This window comes from Pelobates fuscus, chromosome 4 (assembly GCF_036172605.1).
Source record: "Pelobates fuscus isolate aPelFus1 chromosome 4, aPelFus1.pri, whole genome shotgun sequence".
NCBI classification, from domain to species: Eukaryota; Metazoa; Chordata; class Amphibia; order Anura; family Pelobatidae; genus Pelobates; species Pelobates fuscus.
This window is the reverse complement of record NC_086320.1, coordinates 376,441,882-376,466,272: the sequence shown is the minus strand read 5'-3', so window position 1 is coordinate 376,466,272 and position 24,391 is coordinate 376,441,882. Positions and strand designations below refer to the sequence as shown.

The 24,391-nt window shown below is 41.2% G+C and overlaps 2 protein-coding genes across 6 annotated transcripts; one reads left to right on the top strand and one right to left on the bottom strand.

Moving 5' to 3' along the window:
- Window positions 1–141: 141 nt before the first annotated feature.
- MRPL55 (mitochondrial ribosomal protein L55) lies at window positions 142–5,554 on the bottom strand. Its single transcript, XM_063450831.1, has 4 exons — window positions 5,483–5,554; window positions 2,260–2,400; window positions 980–1,181; window positions 142–361 (listed from the first exon to the last, which is right to left on the bottom strand). Exons 2-4 carry the CDS (start codon window positions 2,304–2,306, stop codon window positions 206–208), a joined length of 405 nt encoding a protein of 134 aa, XP_063306901.1. The 5' UTR covers window positions 2,307–2,400; window positions 5,483–5,554; the 3' UTR covers window positions 142–205.
- A 344-nt stretch (window positions 5,555–5,898) lies between these two features.
- On the top strand, window positions 5,899–22,579 carry GUK1 (guanylate kinase 1). 5 transcript variants are annotated; one of them, XM_063452810.1, is made up of 9 exons: window positions 5,899–6,020; window positions 12,565–12,678; window positions 13,082–13,123; window positions 13,530–13,626; window positions 16,111–16,249; window positions 17,429–17,513; window positions 19,030–19,115; window positions 19,678–20,886; window positions 20,926–22,579. In XM_063452810.1, the coding sequence occupies exons 1-8, from the start codon at window positions 5,981–5,983 to the stop codon at window positions 19,711–19,713; spliced, it is 639 nt and encodes a 212-aa protein (XP_063308880.1). In that variant the 5' UTR covers window positions 5,899–5,980; the 3' UTR covers window positions 19,714–20,886; window positions 20,926–22,579. The 5 variants fall into 5 exon arrangements, with proteins under 5 accessions (XP_063308880.1, XP_063308879.1, XP_063308882.1 ...); XM_063452809.1 differs by lacking the exon at window positions 5,899–6,020 and adding an exon at window positions 10,833–10,909; XM_063452812.1 differs by lacking the exon at window positions 5,899–6,020 and adding an exon at window positions 10,960–10,983.
- Window positions 22,580–24,391: the final 1,812 nt, after the last annotated feature.

Here is a 24,391-nt window from a genome sequence, read left to right as displayed (position 1 = left end):
TACCCAGAACTTCTGAGCCTAGCTGAGAGTCAAGGTATATACACGGACGGGAATAACTAAATGAATACAATTAAATACAGGGGCTTCCATCTATAACTGCTATGTACACCATCAAATTCAGAAAGCAGTTAAAGAAACACATTCAAATAAATCATTTTATTGCATTTTTTAAATTTACAGAAAGTTATTTTTGTAATTAATAGTGTCATTTTTTCTTCCAATATTTGCTGTATTCATCTACATTGAACTCGTCCCCAAAGTCCTCCTTTTCTTTTTTGATGCTGACCTTCTTGCTCTGATCACGTTTGCGTAGTCTTGCTTTCCGCTCTTCCTCTGAGAGAGTGGTGATGTCAACAGGCATCTGACAAGAAAAATGAAGAGAGGCTTTTCTTTATGTAAAACTGTACAGTTTCCATTAACAAAGATTAGCTAAACAATCTGGGTTATTCAACAGAGTGGGAATTATGGAGAAATAACATGCAAATTGAATATTTTATGCTGAAGTAACAGAACCGGATCGTTTTCTGATACAACTATATTCATCTAAAAGCTATAATTTCCTTGCGAGTTCACCACAATGCAAGGTTTAGTGAAAAACCTGCATTGTCCTTATTTCCCTTGTGTACAGAAACCATCTGAATAATTTTACCTTCATGAAAATAAAGTTAGATACACCTTTGAGAGAATAATATCCAAAATAAAAATGTATATAAACATTGAACAGTCCAATACACACCTGTGGATGTTAAAATAAGATTATCCAAGGAAAATAAAATAATTGACCGTATAGCAAAGTTATAAGTTGCAGAGCTGCGACAGCACATAATGAGTTAATGTAGGAAAGCAATGATTATGTAACATGCCACTGAGACACGGTTAGACAATTGGAAGACAAGGTTAAAAACAGATTCTGAAAAATATCAATCCTTCCATTCATCTCCAACACTCGAATGGTTACAGAATGAACAGCGTGTCTTACCAACAGTATTCGCCGAGGCTCCTTGTATTGGATTGTGATAGTGGAACCATCGGGCTGTACCAGGGATACTGGGTAAGTCCTACTGTAGGTCTTCCTGCCACACCGAACTATGGAGGCTCTGTTCGAGGTGTGCTGCTGAGCTGTGGAATGGAAGTGACACACGGTGGGAAGAACACCTTTATGTGCACCATGCTGCAGAAATCTAACAGAAAAGGGAGGGGGTAGTGAATATCCATGTATAAAAGCAACATGTCTAAGAAGGCGTTCTAGCGCAATACTTAATAAATAATTAAGGCAGATAAAAGGACATTAAATGTAATCAGATTGTGTGACAAAAGCAGTCACCTGCTCAAATTTTCACCTTAAAAAAAATAATTCCTTAATACAAACAAGACATGATTTAACTCTCCATGCAACGGTTTAATGGTAGTATATGCTTTCCCTGCCTTATACTGCTCGATGATAACTACAGAAAGAAACATACGGTAATAAAAAAAAATAATTAGCGCAAACTAAACATATCCATATAAATCTATCCGAGCGCACGCAATAAAATGTGAATTTGCAACAAAATAATGCTCGGTGGAAGTGTTGCCAGGTCCACATGTTGGTGGATTAAAATTCCTGGTTAACACTATTGTGGTAGTGCCAATCTATTATTGATTTACTTGTACATTTACTGACTTGAGTGAATATTTGGAGTTCCCAACCACTTCAATACCAGTGAGCAGATTTACTATGTCAATCAGACTACTGCTAGAGGCCCTTCCATGAGAAAACTGTAAACAGATAGCAGTGTTTTCATTTGGCTCTGACTTCCTCCTACAGAGAAGCATTAAACAATGCCGCAAGGAATAAACACTAAACATTGGCTAGCAGAGCCACTCACAAAACGGCATACATGCGGTAGGAAAAGGGGGAGGGGATGGATAATGACTGGCAGGGATATTCACTATAGTGAGAATTCAAAGTACATTTTTAAATTTAAGGCCAGTGTAGATGAATTGGAAGCATAGAGGACTTACAGAATTTTCTAGTTTGGCCTTAAATTTGAAATTCACTTTGAATTCTTACTTTAGTGCATAATCCAGTTGGCATTGAATATCTCTAATATCTGATTACAAATCAATACCAATTAGACAACGAGTTTTTGTAGTAAAAGAATCCTTCCAACATATTTTAAATAAATAAAATAACTTTTCCTCCAATGTTGGCATGGAAAGGCAATTTGTGTGTACATGGTATTAAGGAGAAATATTATAGTCTACATGGGACAGTACCTGCTAATGCAGTTCAGTAAGAGGGCGCTCTTCCCCGTTGCTGCCATGGAGTTATCGGATATGGGGATTTCAACTCACAGAAAATGTACAGTATCTGAAATCCTACTGGCTCACTATAACCCATCCAGACATCACCAGCACCTAATGAAACAAGTAAAGATACAGTTTGTCAAGCTAAGCATGATGCTTAAAATGGAAGGAAAAAGAGCAGTTACTAGTGCTTGGACTGAAGAGAGGGGCTAACTCTGGTAGACAACTAACAAGGAGGAGAAAACACATTTCCAGAACCAAAATGGTAAGAATATACCTTATTTATACAAATGATAAAAGCACAAAAACATGTGTGCTAATGTACCAGCCATTTAGGAGTTAAATCACTCTATTCATGCAGCCCTAGTCACACCTCCCTGCATGTGACTTACACAGCCTTCCTAAACACTTCCTGTAGAGTCATCTAAAGTTTATACTCCCTTTATTGAAAATTCTGTTTAATTTAGAATGTCTTATTTCCTGCTCTATAAAAAAAAAATGTATTTAAGACATTGCAGGAGCCTCCTGTATGTAATTAAAGTTCAATTGACAGAGCAAGATATAAAAACCTCTAAAGTAGGTTAACATATGAATGAAAAGGAAACCATTTTTTTCATGCAGGCTGTGAGAGTTACAGCCAGGGGAGGTGTGTCTGTGGCTGCATAAAACGAAAAAAAAATTGATTTAACTCCACAATGGTGGTTTAGTATATGCACCCATCATCTTTCCAGCCTTGTGTATAAGAGCTTTCCTGGAAAGCTACCACCCTACCTGAGCAGAATGCTCTCCCAGAGCACCGCAATTGGAATGGAATGACCTCCGGCACACTTTTAAATCTTCCTCAAGCCTAAAGTCTTTTAAGAAATCCCTCTCTACATAGCTCAAAACAGAATGCACCTGTCATGGTTGATTATATATCTCCTACCTGTTCTATGTAAAATATTGTATATATTGTGTATTAATATTGTTTTTGTATTTTATTGTACCCTATCGTATCAATGCAATGTTGTGTGGACCCAGGACATACTTGCAGGGCCAGTGCAAAGAATTTTGGGTACATAGGCAAAGATGCATTTTTCCGCCCCCCCCCCCAAAAACCATCTTCACCTGTGTGCCTCTTAACCTCCCTTTTGTGTTTCTTATCCTGTATTTAAATATCTGACTCCCTTTAGTGTATTATATCTCCTATTTTTTGCCTTTGTGTGTCTCCTATCTCTACTCTTTGTATGACTCTTACAACCTCCAACATTTTGTGTGTCTTACTCCTCCCAGACCCTTTGTGTGACTCCTTTTCTCCCAGCTCCTTTGTGTCTTTTACTCTTCCCAGCTCCTTTGTGTGTGTCTCTTTCCTTCTCAAGCCCTGCTGTGTGTTTCTTTCACATCCAGCCCCTCTCCTTGTCCCTTAATGGTCCCCTCCCTTCTCTGACCCTTACTGTTCCTCTCCCCTCCTTTCCCTGTCGCTTAGTGTTCCTCTCCCCCCCCCCCCCCCTTCTCCTGTACCTCAGGGTATCTCTCCCCTCCTCTCCCTGTCCCTTGGTGCACCACCCACCCCCATAGTGGTCCCCTCCCCTTCCTGGTGTGCATCCTACCTTTCTTGTAGCGTGGCTGAGCGGAGCGAATCCCGGTACAGTGAGCTTTTCCTGTCAGTCCTGCCAGGTACAGGAAACAGAAGTTCTGGTACCACGGTACACTCCGCTTGGCCACGCTACAGCTAGGGGTGTATAAACACAGAGTCACACACACTCAATGACAAACACACAGACGTCTCTGACAGCCAGACTCACTTATCTGACACACTCATTCATTGACAGACACTCACACTGACAGTCACACAAATACTGACAGACTCATTGACAAACACACACTGACAGACACACACACACATACACACTCACAGTAATTAATAATGTGAATTTAATTAAAATTTCCCACCCAGCCTCCCTACCTGGAGAGCTGGCGTGGGTCTCTCATTGGTGGTGCTGCTCGGAGGCGTGCGGCTGAACTGGATTAGGAGGTGGCGAGGGAGCTCTGATCTCTGTGATCTGCTCCCTCGCAGGCGGTTTTCTGATGCCGCGGGAGCCGGACTATGACGTCATATTCCGGCTCCCGCGGCATCAGCAAGAGGCGCGCGAGGGAGCAGATCAGAGATCAGAGCTCCCTCGCCACCTCCTAATCCAGTTCAGCCGCACGCCGCCACACTTCCCTCCTGCCGGTCACTGGAATTTTGCGCCTCCGGAGCCGGTACGCCCTAAGGCAGCTGCCTGTGCCGCCTTATGGACGCGCCGGCCCTGCATACTTGAAAACGAGAGAAATCTCAATGTATCTTTCCTGGTAAAATATTTTATAAATAAATAACTAAGCAGCGGTTTTCCTGACACTATATAGTGCCCTGCGGGAGCCCCCACCCTCAGGGTCCCCCTCCCGTGGCGCTGAAGGGGTTAAAACCCCTTCAGCCACTTACCTTAATTCACCGCCGGGCTCCCTCAGCAATGGTGACCTCTCCTCCTTGCCGACGTCACTGGAGCCGATTGCGCATGCGTGGCAAGAGCCACGCGTGCATTCAAAGTGTCCATACGAAAGCATTTCTCTTTGGACACTCTGTGTGATGGAGGCGTCGCAGAAGCTCCTCTAACGGCTGTCAGTGAGAGAGTCACTAGTGGCTGGATTAACCCTCAGTGTAAACATAGCAGTTTCTCTGAATATAGCAATGACATTCTCTGAAACTGTTTACAGCAGGCAGGGTTACCCCTAGAGGGACCTGGCACCCAGACCCCTTCATGGAGCTGACACGGTCTGAGCGCCTATAGCGGTCCCTTTAGATTAATGTTTATGGTTTGAATTCGATGTTTGGGGCCCTGTTATCAGTGGTTATGGTGGCTTGGGATCCATCTGGTTATTGATCCCACACAGTCCGAGGAGAATACCCTCCAATAGTAATAATAATAATACTACAATAATAATAATAATAATAACAATAATAATAACAATAATAATAACAATAATAATAACAATATAATAATTACAATAATAATAATTTAATAAAATAATAATAATAGCGGGGTGGGAGGGGGCTGCTCTGTGATGGGCAGCTTGTGCTGATCTCCCCCGGCCCCGGGTTCCAGTGACAGGCTGTATGAGAGTCCGATCTCGCGGTTTAGTGAATCGCCGTATCTTCGCACAGCCCGATACTAACCTGTCAAAGTCACACTATGCCGGCCGCCGTCAGTGCGCGACACGGGGCGCGTCCATGTGACGTCACAGCGGCGGGGGGGGGGGGGAGAGAAGAAGGAGGGGGTCACCCATTCCCGCCGCGCAGACCGCATCACGTGACCTAGGCATCTCCAGAGCTCACCCCCTACTGTCACCTTGGCAACTGACCACGCCTTCTTCATGGACTATGCAAAACGCCTGGAGGAGGAGCGACCACGCCTCTTCTATATAAGTCTGCCTTCTATCCCCGCCCATTACTGGCCAGCACGTTCTATCTCCGCCCCTGTCCTCTGTGACTGCGTTCTATCCCCGCTCCTCTCAGTGTGAGTACTATCCCCGCCCCTCTCCTCTCAGGGTCAGTTCTATCCCCGCCCCTGTCCTCTGACTGCGTTCTATTCCCGCCCCTTTCCTCGCTGGTGGAGAGCGGTACCTGATGGCCACGTGGTTTGTCCGGCAGTGATTGGCTGAGAGCGGCTGCTGAATGGTCCTAATCCGAGCGCTATCCCGGCTGGCGGCTGCAGGTCAGACTACTCCCGGCTCTCAGTGTTACATTAACCCTCAAACCCCCATTATACCCTGCACTCCCTGCCTGGATCACACCGTGGGGAGGGGAGACAGGATAGGACAGGATCTCTAGGTATTGAGATGTACACACTGGGGGGGATCTCTAGGTATTGAGATGTACACACTGGGGGGGATCTCTAGGTATTGAGATGTACACACTGGGGGGGATCTCTAGGTATTGAGATGTACACACTGGGGGGGATCTCTAGGTATTGAGATGTACACACTGGGGGGGATCTCTAGGTATTGAGATGTACACACTGGGGGGGGGGATCTCTAGGTATTGAGATGTACACACTGGGGGGGGATCTCTAGGTATTGAGATGTACACACTGGGGGGGGGATCTCTAGGTATTGAGATGTACACACTGGGGGGGGGATCTCTAGGTATTGAGATGTACACACTGGGGGGGGGATCTCTAGGTATTGAGATGTACACACTGGGGGGGGGGGATCTCTAGGTATTGAGATGTACACACTGGGGGGGGGATCTCTAGGTATTGAGATGTACACACTGGGGGGGATCTCTAGGTATTGAGATGTACACACTGGGGGGGATCTCTAGGTATTGAGATGTACACACTGGGGGGGATCTCTAGGTATTGAGATGTACACACTGGGGGGGGGGATCTCTAGGTATTGAGATGTACACACTGGGGGGGGGGATCTCTAGGTATTGAGATGTACACACTGGGGGGGGATCTCTAGGTATTGAGATGTACACACTGGGGGGGATCTCTAGGTATTGAGATGTACACACTGGGGGGGATCTCTAGGTATTGAGATGTACACACTGGGGGGGATCTCTAGGTATTGAGATGTACACACTGGGGGGGATCTCTAGGTATTGAGATGTACACACTGGGGGGATCTCTAGGTATTGAGATGTACACACTGGGGGGGGATCTCTAGGTATTGAGATGTACACACTGGGGGGGATCTCTAGGTATTGAGATGTACACACTGGGGGGGATCTCTAGGTATTGAGATGTACACACTGGGGGGGATCTCTAGGTATTGAGATGTACACACTGGGGGGGATCTCTAGGTATTGAGATGTACACACTGGGGGGGGGATCTCTAGGTATTGAGATGTACACACTGGGGGGGGATCTCTAGGTATTGAGATGTACACACTGGGGGGGATCTCTAGGTATTGAGATGTACACACTGGGGGGGATCTCTAGGTATTGAGATGTACACACTGGGGGGGGATCTCTAGGTATTGAGATGTACACACTGGGGGGGGGATCTCTAGGTATTGAGATGTACACACTGGGGGGGGATCTCTAGGTATTGAGATGTACACACTGGGGGGGGGATCTCTAGGTATTGAGATGTACACACTGGGGGGGGGATCTCTAGGTATTGAGATGTACACACTGGGGGGGGGATCTCTAGGTATTGAGATGTACACACTGGGGGGGATCTCTAGGTATTGAGATGTACACACTGGGGGGGGGGGATCTCTAGATATTGAGATGTACACACTGGGGGGGGGGATCTCTAGATATTGAGATGTACACACTGGGGGGGGGGATCTCTAGATATTGAGATGTACACACTGGGGGGGGATCTCTAGGTATTGAGATGTACACACTGGGGGGGGGGGAATCTCTAGGTAATGAGATGTACACACTGGGGGATTCTGGGTGTCTGTGTATGGAAATGAACCCACTTAGACAAAATTTTGGTATTTGATAACAAATTCTTTATGGTAAAACATGCAACCACAAAATAAAAATCAACCTGTTCTCTTATCTGTTGAACAGAAAGAAAAAAAGTTGGTACAATGTTTAGCTATGGTACGGGCTACCTCTAGATTAGCTGGTGTACAGCAGGGAATATGTGGCACATAGCGCTATATATTGTAAATGCATGAAAACGTCCACGTCCAGTAAGGGGTCTGTTCATTAAACAGTAACTGGATAACAAGCCAGGAAACCTCGGGAACAGGTTTATTTGGAAGATTTGGGAATTAAACTTTTGTATTTTGGGTTTTTGTGTGGTGCGTTATGTCATTTAGAAAGCAGGGAATCATTTGTCTTGTTTTATAATCGGATTTGGACATTACATGTGCATTCTAAAACACTGCCGTTTGTACATAGTTCTTATGGGTCACATACCTGTATAGTTATTAAATTAGCGTAATTGAAAGCGGGCAGACTGTATTAGCGCAGTATCTGCCACACATTTATAAATGTGATTTTTCTGATGTTTAATGCGATTTGGGGAAAGTCATATGAGCATCGACTTCCTATGTAAATGTGTTTCAGTTCTACACAATGCTGTCTGTGTACTGGGAAAAAAATCTGTAAAGCATATATTATCATTTATACGTAGTTAACCCCTTATCTACCGAGCACCAGCAACAAAAGATTCGAAACTATTTGTCCTGTAAAGTCTGCTCGCTGTGGACATGCTTCACCAAGGTCTCGATCTATAAATGACTGCAATTTGAAATTCATTAATAGTTTCCCAGACCCTACAGGAACCTCATGTGTGAGATTAAAATTCAATTTACAGAGCTGGAGATACAAAAAAAAAATCGAAATTAAGTTCCATCTGATTGAAAATGAAACCATTTAGTTTTCATGCAGGCTGTGTCATCACAGCCAGGGGAGGTGTGGCTAGGGCTGCATAAACAGAAACAAAGTGATTTAACTCCTAAATGGCAGAGAATTGAGCAATGAGACTGCAGAGGCATGATCTATACACCAAAACTGCTTCATTAAGCTGAAGTTGTTTTGGTGACTATACTGTCCCTTTAAACATTAGATGACTCTTTACAGGAAGTATTTCAGAAGACAATACGAGTCACATGCAGAGAGGTGTGACTAGGGCTTAATAAACAAACTCCTAAATGATAGAGAATTGAGCAGTGAGACTGCGGGGCATGATCTATGCACCAAAACCGCTTCATTACGTTAAAGGACCACTCTACACCACAAAAGCAGTGAGAAAAGGCAGTGTTTACATTGCTGGCTAGTTACACCTCTAGTGGCAGTCACTCAGATGGCCACTAGAGGTGCTTCCTATTTCAGTGTGCAGCAGCTACCTTCATCGTCTCCACGTCCTGCATGGAGGTGCTAAATGTAACTCATAGAGATGCATTGATTCAAGGGCATGGGTAAGGGGACTCCTTGCATGCTGCAGTGGTTTTGGTGCTTGGCGTGTTTGTTTAAACTTAATTGTTTTAAGCTTTTCTTACTTTATACTGCAATAATTTAGGGGATTAAATCCAAATTAGAAAAACCTGAGCTAAAAGTAGCTGATTTGAAAAAAAATCTCCAGCTAGGTTTTAGTCAAGGCTCGGCTATTATTGCCTGAACTTTGCTAACATTCTAAGTTTAGTAATTACGCTTGCTTGAAGTGCATTGAGACGAACTACAGTATTGAGAGCTGAATAAACATCGTGGTTTCAAAGATTTCCCAGTCTGCTGTTTAGGAAACAATGTACTCTCTGATTATTATTTTTTTTTGGTCTGACTATGGAGCAGCGCTGCAATATATTATAGCCGCCGTGACTGCCTTTCTTGGATCGCACTCCCTGGTGGCCCGCGGTTCTGATCTTTCTAGGAATATGGGTGAAGTTTGCTGTCTCTTTCGTGGTTTATGTCTAGTTCTCCTGGCAATTACAGGGTTAGCAATTAAAAAAAAACACAAATCCGCTAAGTCTAAATTATCCTTTAGATTTTGAACTTATTTGTCCTGCTTTCTAATTTCCTCTGGTGTGGTCCAAAGCCCACTGGGATGCTCTCTGTAGGTAATCGGCTTTGGGGTATATTTTTAGGTGACAGATTACAGGCTGTGGTGGAGAAACGTGGCTGAGGTTTTTATTTTTTTTACAATGGCCACAGGCACTTTCTCCAGCAATCTCTGCCTGTCTCTACGTATCCTGTCAGGGATAGGCATCTTCTCACATTCTGACTGTAATAGACTTCAGCTCCCATCACACACAGACAGCACTTGCCAAGTACTTATTGCCTCAAGCAGCAATGTAACTTGTTGGGGTCCTTGCAATTTTTACAGAGACCCTTAGAAGATGCTGACATTGGCGACTTGCAGGCTGGTGGCCCTGGGAAAGCAGGTTATGAAGATATAATGATCTTATTCAGTGCTGCCATATTACCTCCATTGTACTCTTCCACATGCATGCATGAATGTAAAATAATGGGGTCTGGGGAGGGACCTTAGAGACTGCGGGAATTGTTATAGACAATCTCACAAATACGCAACAAGGCGCCATCGGCATCTATTACACACTGCGCAAAGCGATGGCTGTTCCCATCAGCCATTTCTAACGACGCTTCCAAAGGCCGCAGACAAGAGATCTGCCTTTCTACAAGCTGTTTCTTGATATACCACCAATAAAAAAATAATCAATTAATGCATGTGTTGTTTTTATTGGGAGTATATGTACTAAACAGTGATTTAAATAAATACATTATTTGGCCAGTGGAATATCCCTTTAAATGGTTACTGCTAGCCTCTAAAATGTACGTTTAGTTTTTAACATTTACTGCATGACTGCTCACACATTTATATTTGGCAATGCCAGAGTTACCCCTTGAGTGCCAAATGAATACACTGCATTTCACTGCTTAGTGAATTAACCCCTGCCTGTGGTTCGTGCAATGCCTGCTGGGGCAGGGCTCGCTGTCACTGTGCTTTCTGTGTTCCTGATGTCGTAGCCCTTTTAACCTCTGCATTGCCAGCCCAGGGTGTGTCTGTATGAGGCAGGGCAGAGGAATGCTGGTCACTCCCTGCCTGAGCTGTCAGACAGACTCAGGATTAAACCTGCACTCCGCACCACTCTGCACTGCTGCTGAGCCAAGGACTGTGGGTAGGTGCCAATCCATACATTGTTTATTGCCAGAATGTAAAGTATCTGCGCTGCTGCTGAGCCAGAGACAGCGGGTAGGTGCCAATCCATACATTGTACTGTGTATGGGGCAGATAGGGTTAACTGGGTTTATTACAGACAGTTAGTGGGTGGACTGGCGGCTGTCTTTGCTGGTGACATGGATACTGTCACAGTGTGTGTGGCTGAATACAGAAAGTGAAAGGACCCTTACAGTGACATTCTGTACACATTGCTCCCAACCCGCTGCCTTCTCTTGTCTGGGTCCCAATCAATGCATTGTGAGCATTTAAATCTGCCCTGTGTTATATTGTAAGGCTGGCTGCATGACTGAGGGCTAATCCCTATTCTCTGTGAGTCCCTGTGTTATATTGTAACGCCGGCTGCAGGCTGAGCTGTGAGTCCCTGTGTTATATTGTAACGCCGGCTGCAGGGCTGAATCCTCAGCCTTTATCACTTGCTAAGCATCATTGAAAATGTAGATCACAGACCTATGCAGTGCCTGCTTGGTCGTCAGAGGGCCAGTTATTGTCTTATTATGCTATTTTCCCCGAGCTACTATTTCTGCAGGAACTCTAATAGAATATTATATGCAGTTCTTTCACAGTCATTTCTCTATGGGAGTGTGTTTCCTGTCTGTAATTATTGTTTTGGGGTTGTTGGAAAACCCTGTTTTAGCGCCCGTGTCACCGGAAAAACAAGTCTGTTTATATTTCCACGTCTTGGACAATCATTAACGCTTCACAGCCAGAGCTCAACGCGCAGGGTAGTCATGGCCAACTGTGTCAGCATCATGGGAATTGTAGTTCGGAAACAATTGAAGTGCTAGGTTAGAATCACTATCAGCGTTTGAGATCTCGCTGTATTGCTTTCATAGTACAAGTTATAGAGGAAATATTTATTGAGGATTTTATATTTTCCTGCACGTTTTCTTGGCTTAATATTAGGTCTTTTTATTTCATATAAATGCACAAAGGATTAGGTTTTAGGGTGGCAGGATATTTTAGAAGATTTTATGAAATATATTTACGGGGGGAGAGCATAGAAGAATTTGCTTCAAATGAAGTTTAACATTTAACGATAGATGTTGCTGCTAAATATAAGCAATAGTTTGAATTTTTGCTATCCTTTTAAATTTAAAAGGTACGGGCTGATTTTCAATATTTGCCGTGTTCATTGCCGTCGTTTTTTGATTACCTTTTGTTTTGTATAATATATATTTGTTTTTCTGAATTTTTTTTTTCTTTTTCCACTTACGTCTCTACACTATTTACTCAGTTAACGCTTCGATAGAAGGGAGAATGTTCTCTCCCAGAGGAGTGACAGATCCACTTTAAATACACAATTGGAAAATATCCTGCGTAGACGTATGTCCTATGTTCTCCTTAAAGGGTGACTCCAAACCTTTTCTTAAACTTTCTTTATTTTTGCTGTAAATTTACATGTTTTCTCTGTGGCTATTTGTCTTTTAAAATCCTGTAAAAGCAGGAGTAGTCCTGTGACTTGGAGTGACCCTTTAAAGGACATTGCTTGCCGCTTCAATAAACAGATTATGTTTCTATGTTCTGGAAGTATTCTTTTCCAACTGATTTATTCCTGTAGTTGGCCAAATATGTAAAATGCTTTTATTTTCTCAGCTATGGCAGGACCCAGGCCAGTTGTGTTGAGTGGGCCCTCGGGGGCTGGGAAGAGCACCCTACTGAAGATGCTGCTTCGTGACCATGAAGGCACCTTTGGCTTCTCTGTTTCCCGTAAGTACTTTGTATTTGTCTTGATTCTGTGGGTCTGTCATTGTCCTGCTAAAGGCACCTTATGACACAGAAATGATGACCGTATATTTGGGTATCTTTCAGTTTAAACTGGTAATTCCCAGACAGGAGGGGTGCATTGAAGGGGTATCGGCTGCACCTCACTGGGGAGACACACCAAAGCTAAAACAGTGGTCTGGGGTTGCTGTATTTCGCCTACAGAGGAGACTGGTCGTCACTTGGGTGCATTTTGGGGCATATTTGGGGTGCTTCCGAGTTTACCCTTCCTCCAATAACACTTTGTGTTTGTATATTAAACTATAATAGTCTAATGAGTATATTCATAGATTTTTAACAACTTCTAGTGCTTTGTTGCATTTTAGATTTTCTTTTCTTTCTTTTTCAGACACTACCAGGAACCCCAGGCCAGGGGAGGCTAATGGAAAAGGTAGGTAACATTTCTCTTTCTATAGCGGCTTGGCTATTCTTTCATTGCCAAAGCGATTCCCTTTAAACAAGCGACAGTAACGTTGTAGTATAGTGTGCAGCTGTCCAGCATTTTATTTTGTTTTGGAGATATTTTTTTTTTAAGTTGCATCTCCCATAATGCCTTTGGCAAACCATTGCATCATGGGAGCTGCGATTTGCTCACCATACGTTTTGTTAGAGTAGCCGCTACCAATCTTGGCACGACACTCACATTGTCGTTACTAATTTCGATCGATCCCTTTCTAAAGACTCACACTTGTTGGTTAGAATGCAAGATTGGTTAAACTCGCAGATTCAGGTGTCATTTCCTTGCTGTTTTGGTTATTTTTAAGGATATATTTTACGTTTTTTTTTTATTTGCACAGATTACCATTTTGTGACCCGGGAGGAGATGCAGAGAGGGATTGATAATGGGGAGTTTCTGGAGCATGCTGTGTTTTCGGGGAATATGTATGGGACCAGGTAATGTAGAGTAATGTACAAGTAATCTCTCTGTGGATAACTCTAGATATTTCTACTTTTAGTTCATTTTCTTTGCTGCATATCCGAGATCACCAGGGCAGTGCCAGTAATGACAATTGCTAATTGGATGTAATGACCAGTGTTGGCCACTATAACGATGTAGTAAGCAGTGTTGATGTCTGCCCATTGTAATGACCAAGGCTGACCACTAAAATTTTGTAATGACCTCTGTAATATTTTAATGACCAGCACTGACCTCTGTAATGATGTCATGGCCAGCGCTGACCTCTGTAATGCTGTCATGGCCAGCGCTGACCATAGTATTAATGGCCAATTTCTTCCATCCATTGCTACTACTCATGGCTCCTGTAAACCATTTAATCTCAGTTGGTCCTCGCCAATGTCCAATTTAAAAGAATATCTGTCTTACACCACTTCTGCTGGAAGCTGGTTCCATGTACCCACCATTCTTAGTTTATAGTGTAAAGCGCTACAGAACCTGTTGGCGCTATACAAATGGCGATAATAATAATTTAGCATGTTTTAGTAAAGTCATTACCATTGCTCTGTGTGGAGGTTAAATACCAGTGGCTTTTCCCCTATCTGTATTTACGGAGATCTATCTCTGGACGGAGCAATTTGGGGGGTTTGATTTTGATCACATTTCCCAGTTTCTCCGAGCCCTGAATGCTGTGGCCATCACACATCTTCCATGTTGACATGTACGTCGAACTCCCTGAATATTCTGGGATATTGTCTCCTTGGACACATGGAAAATTACAGCGTCTCTCTTTCCAGAAGATCTATGTTTTCTAGTTGTGCAGTAGCTAATTGCTTAGTTTTACCCATTAATTTCCACGGCACAGAACCTGTCGCTTCCCTGGAGATAACTTTGTTTCTTTGCACTCTTTATATCTTTCCTTATCTCTTTCTTAGAATTCTGTGCCCTTGGCAAAAGCCCACTTCCTGGTTCTGGTTCTAACACGTTGCCATTCAGTCCCTCAGTATTCATTGATCTGCGATAGAACATTCATGTATCGACAATGTGATAATCACAACTAAAGTGCAAAACAGTGGATGTAAGAAATAGCTTCGCTTTCCAAAGCAGGGTGTGCCCCAAACACTTCCTCTGGTATTTAAATAAAATAGATATAGGAGAAATTCTTTTAGAAACACACAGCATAGTGTGTAGCTGTGTGTAACGAATGATGATCGTATGTTTTCCAATTGGCCTTTCACATTTCGTATGCCAAACCATGTTTAATTCCCAGTGTATTGTTGTCTCTTCTCTGCATCACATTATTATTATAAGTCTCCAGGGTTGATCATCGCTCCCAGCAATGTGGGGCCATGAAGAGAAAACATAGATCAATATATATAGGGCATGTTTAATAAAAACTTACATCAAAGTTAAAAGCAGCAGGTGTAATCACAAAAGTCACCTCAAGTTGTCCCTTGTCGCACACCGCTGTGGCACTCAGAGGGTTAAATAAACCTTCTCAGCTAGCTCACAGATGGGCAGACATCAGTTTCACAGAAATACCAGCGATTGTGGAGTTTAGGAAAATGTAGATGCGTGTGATTTACAAGACCTTTATTGAATGAGTTGCCTTGTATATAAATAAACCGCATGCCCAGCCCTCTCAGCCACTGAGCCGTTAATTCCAGTAATCCGGCTTATAGAGTCGAGACAGATGGTTAGGTAAGTGTCAGTGATTTCTGTATTAACACATAGTACAAATCAGATTAGTTACTTTAACTTATTAATACTTTTGTCTCAAACTGCATTTCAATGACTGACTGACGTGTGTCATGACTCCAACGGTAGTCCGAACAGGTGGTGGCTACATGGAATAGTCTTTCGGTTGAGGTGGTAGAGGTTGACCGCGTTGATGGGGTTTGGACATGTAGAGGGTAGGCAAAGGGTTGCCCTCGATATAAAACCAGATCAAGATGATTTGAATATCATAATAGAAAAACTGCTAAGATCAATTGGCTCATAACATCTATTCAACTCTATGTTTTTGTTCTAATTAGTCTATTGTTGATTATTTTTATTTAAACTAATTCAGCCCATTTCATTCACACGGACCATGCACTTTCTTAACAAATTGTTGCTGTTTACGTTTCTTTTGCTTAAGATTTGTACATATTTCTGCTATCTACTGTGGGTTTATTAACTGAAGTGAGATTGTAAAAATGGTAAGTGCAATTTTTAGGCCATATTAATCGAATCAGGAAAACAAGTTCTAACTCTGCGCTTTTTCGAGCTTGGGCATTTTTGAATAATTTTTTTACATTTTCTTGTTATTTCTCCAGAGTTCTATGTCCGTGAATAAATCCTAGCTAGTTTCTATAATAATATCTGATATAGTGATAGTTTGTATCGGATTAATCTCCCCACCCATCAGGCACTGGTCCTCTTTTGATCCTGCTCCAATCTCCCGCTGACCTGCAACCAATCTCCATTCTATGTTCCTGCAGCAAATCCGCAGTGAGGGACGTCCAAGCCAGGAACCAGATTTGTATTCTGGATATCGATATGCAAGGAGTTAAAAGCATTAAGAAGACCGATCTCAACCCCATCTACATCTCTATCCAGCCACCATCTGTTGACATTTTAGTAAGTCATCCAACTGAATTTTCCCTTTTCTTGATGGGAGGATCACTGGTGTAAATCCTGTGTGTTTTTCTGAAACTCACAAATCTATAAAAACATATTCTGTTGCGCTGTAAATATGTCAAACAAAACAAACAATTCCACCAATTCAAACATGATTGACGTCCGAGAACAGTGGGTGGGAAAGACCCTGTCCAAACGAGCTTTAAATAACCATCCATCATTTTTACTTGGGAACAAATTAACCTTTTCAAGTGCCAGTCATCCACAATTTCTCTAGAAAGATTTACAGTTTAATTATGTTTATGTCCAGTTACCAGACACTAGGATACAGTATATACACAGTAGCTGATAGGTCACATGTTTATCTAGGTAATCAGAAATATTACTAGGATACCATTATACAAAGTATCTGATAAGCAGAATAAACACGTGACTTTGCAGTTTTTGAAGAAATTTCCTTTTTTATTTATAAATCAGCTGGTCACTCCATTTACACTGGGAGAGGCATACAGCGATTTTTGAGCAAATTCTTTAGCTACAATATTGCCTCAATGCCTCACAGATAGGTTTAGGAGTAGCCTTATAAGGCTAGTCTCACAGTAATTAATATTATTTTGGTATGTGATTTATTATCCGATTTGTATATGAGCTTATGGTACTTTCAATAATTTCAGGTTGCACCTATCCTTGTGACAAGGAAAAGTGCCTATTTTTTCTAATTTTATCATTCGGGGGAGGCCCTGAGACACCCCCGGAGTGTCTAAATGGTGTACCGGTTCCGGGTAATTTGTTTATCCCGGTCCCATCATTAGTGTGTGTGTTTTTTTGGCCACAATATCAGTTCCCAACGGGATTTGCTCACAAAATGAACAAATAAAATGGGTAATGTGAGTTTAATAATTTGATCTCCAAGTTGTATCTCATTTATTATTTTCTATTGTTCTTGTTATTATTTGATATTTCAAATTTCTAGACTGACATGTAAGTGCTTTTCGAGCCCCAGAAAGGGGGGAAAATGGTACCTTGCTCACTATGTGCGTTCGTGTACCCCACGACACGTGTGTCTCATTCTTTTACAAAACCACAGTAGCTGGCATTGAAATGTTTGCACGTTGATTTAAATTCGATTTTTACTGCACAGACACAACAATGAAATTAAGTTTAACTGTTTCATTTTAGGAAAAGCGTTTACGAGACCGGAAGACGGAATCCGAGGAAAGTTTACAGAAGCGGCTGAAAGCTGCTCGGGAAGACATTGCGATCAGTAAGTATTTCATGTAACAAACTGCTCCTCGTTTTTGTTCAGTGGGAAATAAGACAAGTAGATTTTTTTTTTTCCAGAAATGTTATGTTATACAGAATGTCTCCAAACTTTGACTTGGTTTCTTATTTAATCACATATATGCCTCATTCAGCAAATCAATATGGTATGTTGTTCTGTTTCTAAAATAAAATGCAAAGAAATCTATTTAAAGGAACACTATAGTCCCCTCATTTATATCCCCAGATAGCAGGGCAGAGTGTTTTTGATTGCACTGTATGCCTTTTTAATAAAACCAATCGATTAAATCAGCCTATTACTCACCTAGAATCCAACTCCGAGACCGTCTCTACTGAGTAGCCTGTTCCACCTCTCTGGTGTCGTCAGGCTTCATGACATTTTGTCCAATTATATGCTTCCAATAGAGAAGCATTGTGGACACAAAGTGTATGTGCTGCAATCGCCACAATGTACCAATCAAACGTTTCGAATCGAGTGCAGTGCTTTTTCTGAGAAGGATTAATTGAAGAGCCATGTAGCCTAGCTGAAAGCATAGCTGACTTGGATAATTATTTCCATTTTAAGCTTAATTTACCTTGAATTCTCACTATAGTGAATAACTCCGTAAGTATCTTTTAATTCACAGAAAGGAACACTGCCCTTTTTCAGGCACAGTTATATTTAAATACTCATTTGCTGTAGTGTATATTTCAAAACCTACATGTGCAACATATAAATAACATTTTCTTTTACTTTTATTTCTGCATTCATAAAATTTCCACTAACCGGTTGTGATCTTCTTTTAAAAATACATTTTATTTAAAGGAGCACTATAGTGCCAGGGACACAAACATGTATTTCTGACCTTATAGTGTTAAAAACAAAATCAGTCTCTGCTGATTGCGTGATGGTGATAACGGCTTACTGCTAATCCAACGTTAAAACATACATGATTCCCACCCAGTGGTTATTCCAAGCTTATATTTACATGCTTTTCTGTTTTTATGCATTTTATTTCACCCTGCCTCCACAACCAGTGCGTAATTAATGTTATTCTGCCTCTCTTATTCAAACAACCACAGGCAAGATCCACTTATGCATACTCACTGTAAACTACCTGTGCAGTTTCTGTTAATTTACATGTCCTTATTACCTCACAGACGAGCATAGCCTAATAATCAATATGTTACACACTTTTACCAGGTCTCCATGACATGTGCAGCATGTTACCATAATTCAAACCAAACGTGAACCTTAACTGTTGTATTAGAGATCATTTAAATATTATAAAAAATGTGCCTGAATATTAGATGCCATAACGTGTAATACCATTCTTTACCTAATCTACCGGATGTCGCTGTTGTGGCACATGCCGGCTGTCTGTTCATTCCGTGCACAACCAAAATAAAGAATTTAAAAAAAAAAAAAAAAAAATCAGTCTCAATCAGCAGTCTACACCCAGCTGTATTGATCGTTTTCTCTCCTAATTATTATGTTTGTGTTTCTATTTATTCTTTAGGCAAAGAACATGGTCTTTTCGATTCAGTCGTTATCAATGATGATTTAGAAGAAGCGTACACTAACCTAAAGAAATCACTCGCACAGGTAGGAGCCCTGTTTCTCACGTTTTAATTGGGAGATACAGAATATTTAGAAATCTGAATGTATGCAGGCTTTACGAGCAGGCTCTCTTTATTCCCTGGAGAACCGGCTCAGTGTCTGAACGGATAACCCTTATAGTGCTGAAGCACTGGCCTCAATTTAATTAATTGGAATCACTTTTCAATCTATATGAAAAAAACCTTTTCAAATGACTTGTCTACAGATGTCGCCATTAAAGGTTACGAGAATAGATGTAGATAAATCATTTTAATTTTTAATTTTTTGTTTTCTAACCGGTTCGAAATATTTCTGATGCTGATTTAAACAAATTAAAGTCCAATGTTTGCTGCTCAGAACGCAATGCTTATTAATAAAGAACAAATCTGAGGCAGCGTTCTAATAGTCGGAGCAGTTACCATGGCAACCCATGGAATGTTCCAGCCGATTGATCCACATTCAGATCTTCGCTTTAGAATTGCTCTTAGCTCCCAGTAGCTTTATACAGTAACCGGTATTTCAGGTCAGATTGATTCCTGCTCACTTAACATCGTGTTTTACCCAACAGGAGATCGAAAAAGCCCAGAAGGCTAAGGATTCCTGAATGATACACTCCAGCAGCCACCTTCCAGAGGCATTCCAAGTGACACACGTACCACGTAGCCACAATGCATCCTGCAATGCTGGGCCCACCAATCAAACTAATGCAATAAATCCTCATCTTTACGTAGATTCCTCCCCGAGTACAAGTTAAAGGAAATGTTAGAATATTAGCACCCCTAAATATGTTTATCTCAGTCCTCACTGCCGTCTTCCAAATGTGACAGCTCCTGGTGGTTATTTCCTAAGGAAATTGGATGTTTTATTAACTTTATTATTACGTGAGATTATTAAAAACTGTGAAACATGTTACAAAGCATTGGAATATATGGATCGAATGGAAGCCTCAGTAGTTTAAGGTTTATGTTCCGTATACTCCATAAATCTCGTTATTTTGTGTTTTAGTCATGTAACATTAGGGCTGCCCACGTAGCAGGCTGTAATCCAGACAGCAAAGGGCATCCTGTGTTTTCTTTCACCCACAGCCTGGCTGGGAACCTCTCTATGTTTTATCACGTGGCTACCTCATTGTGGGATGGTCTGCAGCACCAGCATGTGAAGTGTCTAGGGTTGACTGAGGACCCGACATCTAATTTTTTTTTTGTTTCCCTAGAAAACTAGATATTCATCTTTCCCTCAACCACTATCTTAGAAGCTCATCCTCTTCCTAGTACGGGTTGGACTGCACTGTATTCATGTAACACGGTATCTATTGACAGTAGTTACATTGTGACCAAACACCAAGTATCCACAAATCTTACCTCTACATCTCCGCAAACACCATAATCCTCAATCCATTGTAAAGTTTGTAATTAATACATTTTAGCTTTAAGTAGACCGTGGGGCCTGTTTGTTTTAAAGATTTTGTATTAAATGTAGCAATGGACTGTTCAGTACTTGTAATCAAATCCAAATACTATAAGCTGTCAGTTAATGGGATCAATGCCACTTGCAGATCTACAGAAAACCTTCGCATAATTAAAAAACTGTTTACATCAAGCTGTTACATTACATTTCCCACAATTTCAGGGAATGTAGCAGCTGGAATATATTGGATGACCCTAGTCTGCAGTTGAATGGGTTTAAATCTTTAACACAGACCTGTAACTTGGAGGATCTATACAGCTATCTGCTCTAACATTCACTCCTCCGGGTGGCATGCCTGCTTAATTGGGGGGTGGGGAGGGACGGAGGGGAGGGGGGGGGGGGGGGGGAGAATCCTGGTAAAAATAAAGAAGGGGACTACCAAATCATTGTCGTACAATGTTTACTGGCCCCCCTTGCAGGTGCCAGTAAACATTGTACGACAATGCCCTAAACAATAATTGTTTTTACCCTATTGCCCATCATTCGGAAGGGAAATATGGCAAAACATTCAGAGACCCATTGGGGTCTATTCACTATTCACATGGAGAAATGCAAATTTTAGCTAAATTGGGGGGAAACAATCCCTGTATTTACAGTTCTGCAGATTTTTTTTAAAGGCACCGAGACCACTTAATCTCGTTGTGCTGCGATTTCCCTGCGGAAACAACGGGAGGCTAAAGTACATTCCCTCAAAATTGAATTGTAAAGTTTTGAAAACCCACAGTTTGGCTATTTTTTGTGTCCATTTTGAAGGTCAGTTTAAGATTCACTATAATTCAGTATTTACTTAAGAAACCTCTGAGTATTTTCTAAATACATTTCAAATATGAATCACCAACCAAACCTTTTATCCACATAACCACTCTAGGGAGAGATTTCTCATTCGACTCACGCAAATACTGTAAATTGTCTTGGAAAAACGTGTCCTTTTTTCTTTTATCTGTGTACTAAAGGTGTCGTCTATATTTTGTTGCTATATTATTGTAACTATAGACCATTATTTTACTGTAGGAGATGTGGCAGGCTGCTTACATCACATGGCTCACTGTGACATCTAGTCATTATAAAATCAATATTGATTGTTTCCCGACCCGTTGATATTCTCTAAAACAGTGACTGGCAGTGAGCTGAAAACCTAGTGGATAAATTTAAATCAGAATCGCTGCTTTGGATTTTATTTCCCAAACTTGGCTGTTTAGCACAAAATTGAGCAATTCAGTTTTAGCTCATTAACATTCACAATTTAGTAAGTAAACCCCATTTTGCTAATGGTTGCGATATCACAAACAAGATGCCGAGAGGTGACTCAAATAAAAACTGTAATTTTTATTATTATTATAATTTAAAGTGTAAGATTACATGTATGTTATAGCCTATGTGTATTATTTTGTGATGCACACATATAAATAAATACTTCATTTCAGTGCGTTTATGGGGGCGGCCATCTTTAAGTCTCCTTTTGAGCAGAATCACAACTTGTTCAACCTAAAACCGTGTACAAAGGTTAGTGTGCATTTACAAGTCCTGAAATCATACCAAGGAGCAGGACCTCTCACAATGCACCCTGGGACAGTTCTACACCTTTAGTTTGCGTATGGTCGGAGCAGGTAATTGGCACTACTGACCCAAGAACACTAAAGACTGCCACGGCGCAAGGGTAAGCCAAAAATGCAGTTAATGGAGTTATTAGTATTCCCTTATATACTCATTACAAAATAATGCACACAGAGGCCTTATCGCCTGTAATCTTGTATTCAGAACAATTGATGACTGTGATCCTTTTAATAGATGAAAAAACTCAATGCACGCTGACATTATAATTTAAGCAAAAAAAAAAAAAAACTAAGCTCTGCAAATTACCATTACTGCATTGTATTACCAAAGCAGAAAAAAAAATATGATGGATTGTTACAATTTTTCAGGGCACTTTTACAACTTTATTAGAATGAAGTTGTTATGGTGCCAGAAAGTCCCTGGTGCCAGCTTACCTTCATAAAGTTTTCTCTCCAGCTCTATGTAGCTCTGCTCCTGTCTTCTCTCCAGCTCTATGTAGCTCTGCTCCTGTCTTCTCTCCAGCTCTATGTAGCTCTGCTCCTGTCTTCTCTCCAGCTCTATGTAGCTCTGCTCCTGTCTTCTCTCCAGCTCTATGTAGCTCTGCTCCTGTCTTCTCTCCAGCTCTATGTAGCTCTGCTCCTGTCTTCTATTTCAAACAAGCCTTGTGCTGATTTGTGAATGGGGAGTTACTGATTAGCTTAGAGACAACTGACGTCCTTTGCCAATTAGCCCGTGTCCACGGAAGTCCATTCCTGTTTTGAAGAATCTCAGAGAAGCAGTAGGACAAGGGCAGAGCAAAATGGTGCTGGAGAGAAGACTTTGGAATCAAGCCATTCATGAACGTTTTAGCCTCTAAAGATAAGCTCGTGTCAGGGAATGCCTTGCACCATAACAACTTAATTCCCATGAAATTGTTAGGAAACCCAGCGTGTTCCTTTAATTATTTTTGCAACGTTTTTCATGTTTAATAATGAAAAGCTATTTCTTATTGGCTAAAAATATCTCGTTCAAATGTTATAATGTAACAACGGGCATTAAACAAACTCCCATTTTCTGGTGTGTGTTTTATGTCATATGCTTTTAATAGCAAGTAACGGCCACTAAATTACAGTGTGCGCTACAGGAAGCTGTGATTTTGCTTCTAAAATTCTAAGCTTATATCATTTTGAGGGTTTAGTTTTCTGGTGGTCAGAAAAAAGCGCACATGGAAATTTCCCACAGTAAACAAAACAAAACACTGTCATAAATGCCCACATTGAAAATTGCCCACACAGAACACAATGCACGTGTATTCCTTTCATATTCCTTGTTTCTATTTGACTAATTTTCCCTACGTTTTGCAAGTTAATCATCTAAGAACCTTGTGTTTAGTGAGTACACCTCTCGACCTATATATATGTAGATAAATTAATTCAGGAGTTTTTTCCACACTCACGTTTTACACTTTACACCCAGGAAGAGACCAATAATTTATATAAATTGTGAGAAAGTGACAAAATGTTATTAAGTCCTATACGTCTGTTACTCCAGCATAGCGTAGGGGAAATAAGGAATGTCGACACAAATTGTATGTACAAATCTATTTATTTATACCCAGGATTCCTCAAACCTGTTGACTTTGTCATGAGATGTTACATGTGCAACTGTTTAATGTCACTGATGCAAATAAATACTTTTAATAAACCCTTGTCTCATTATTTTACTTTACTGCGTTTCTATGTTAAACTCGTATTTTAACCATTTAAAAGCCAGTTTAAAGCTATTTACTTTAATATATCAATTGAAGTATAGAGTGAATCCAACCCCTCCAATCTGATACCTGCAACAAGGTTTATCATTTGCGGGCTACTAGTCAGACCTTCAAAGTTACTTGCCACTGTAAAGTGTGAGGGTTACACCAGGACTAAATGTTCACTAACCAATGGCTAGTGGAGGGTGAAAATTTTGAGCCCTGTTTGTAAAATGCTTAATAGGATATTAATGTCCTCGTTTACCTTTATGCAATAAAACAGAGGGTGGATGAATGCTTTTAAATGTTACACAACCCTTTCCAAAGGTATTTAGTGGTGGCAAACCTTCGACAGGTCCTCTACATGGTTTAGGGATCAAGAACCGATTAAATAACTAATGTCTTCAATTGAAATAGTAAAATGAAGTGTGTGATTTTAATGTTTTTTCATTCCCTGAGAACATCTGGATAATGCAACAGATGTCAAGGGATTTGGTTAAGACATTCCTGACATTCTTCAGGTGCCTCTCAA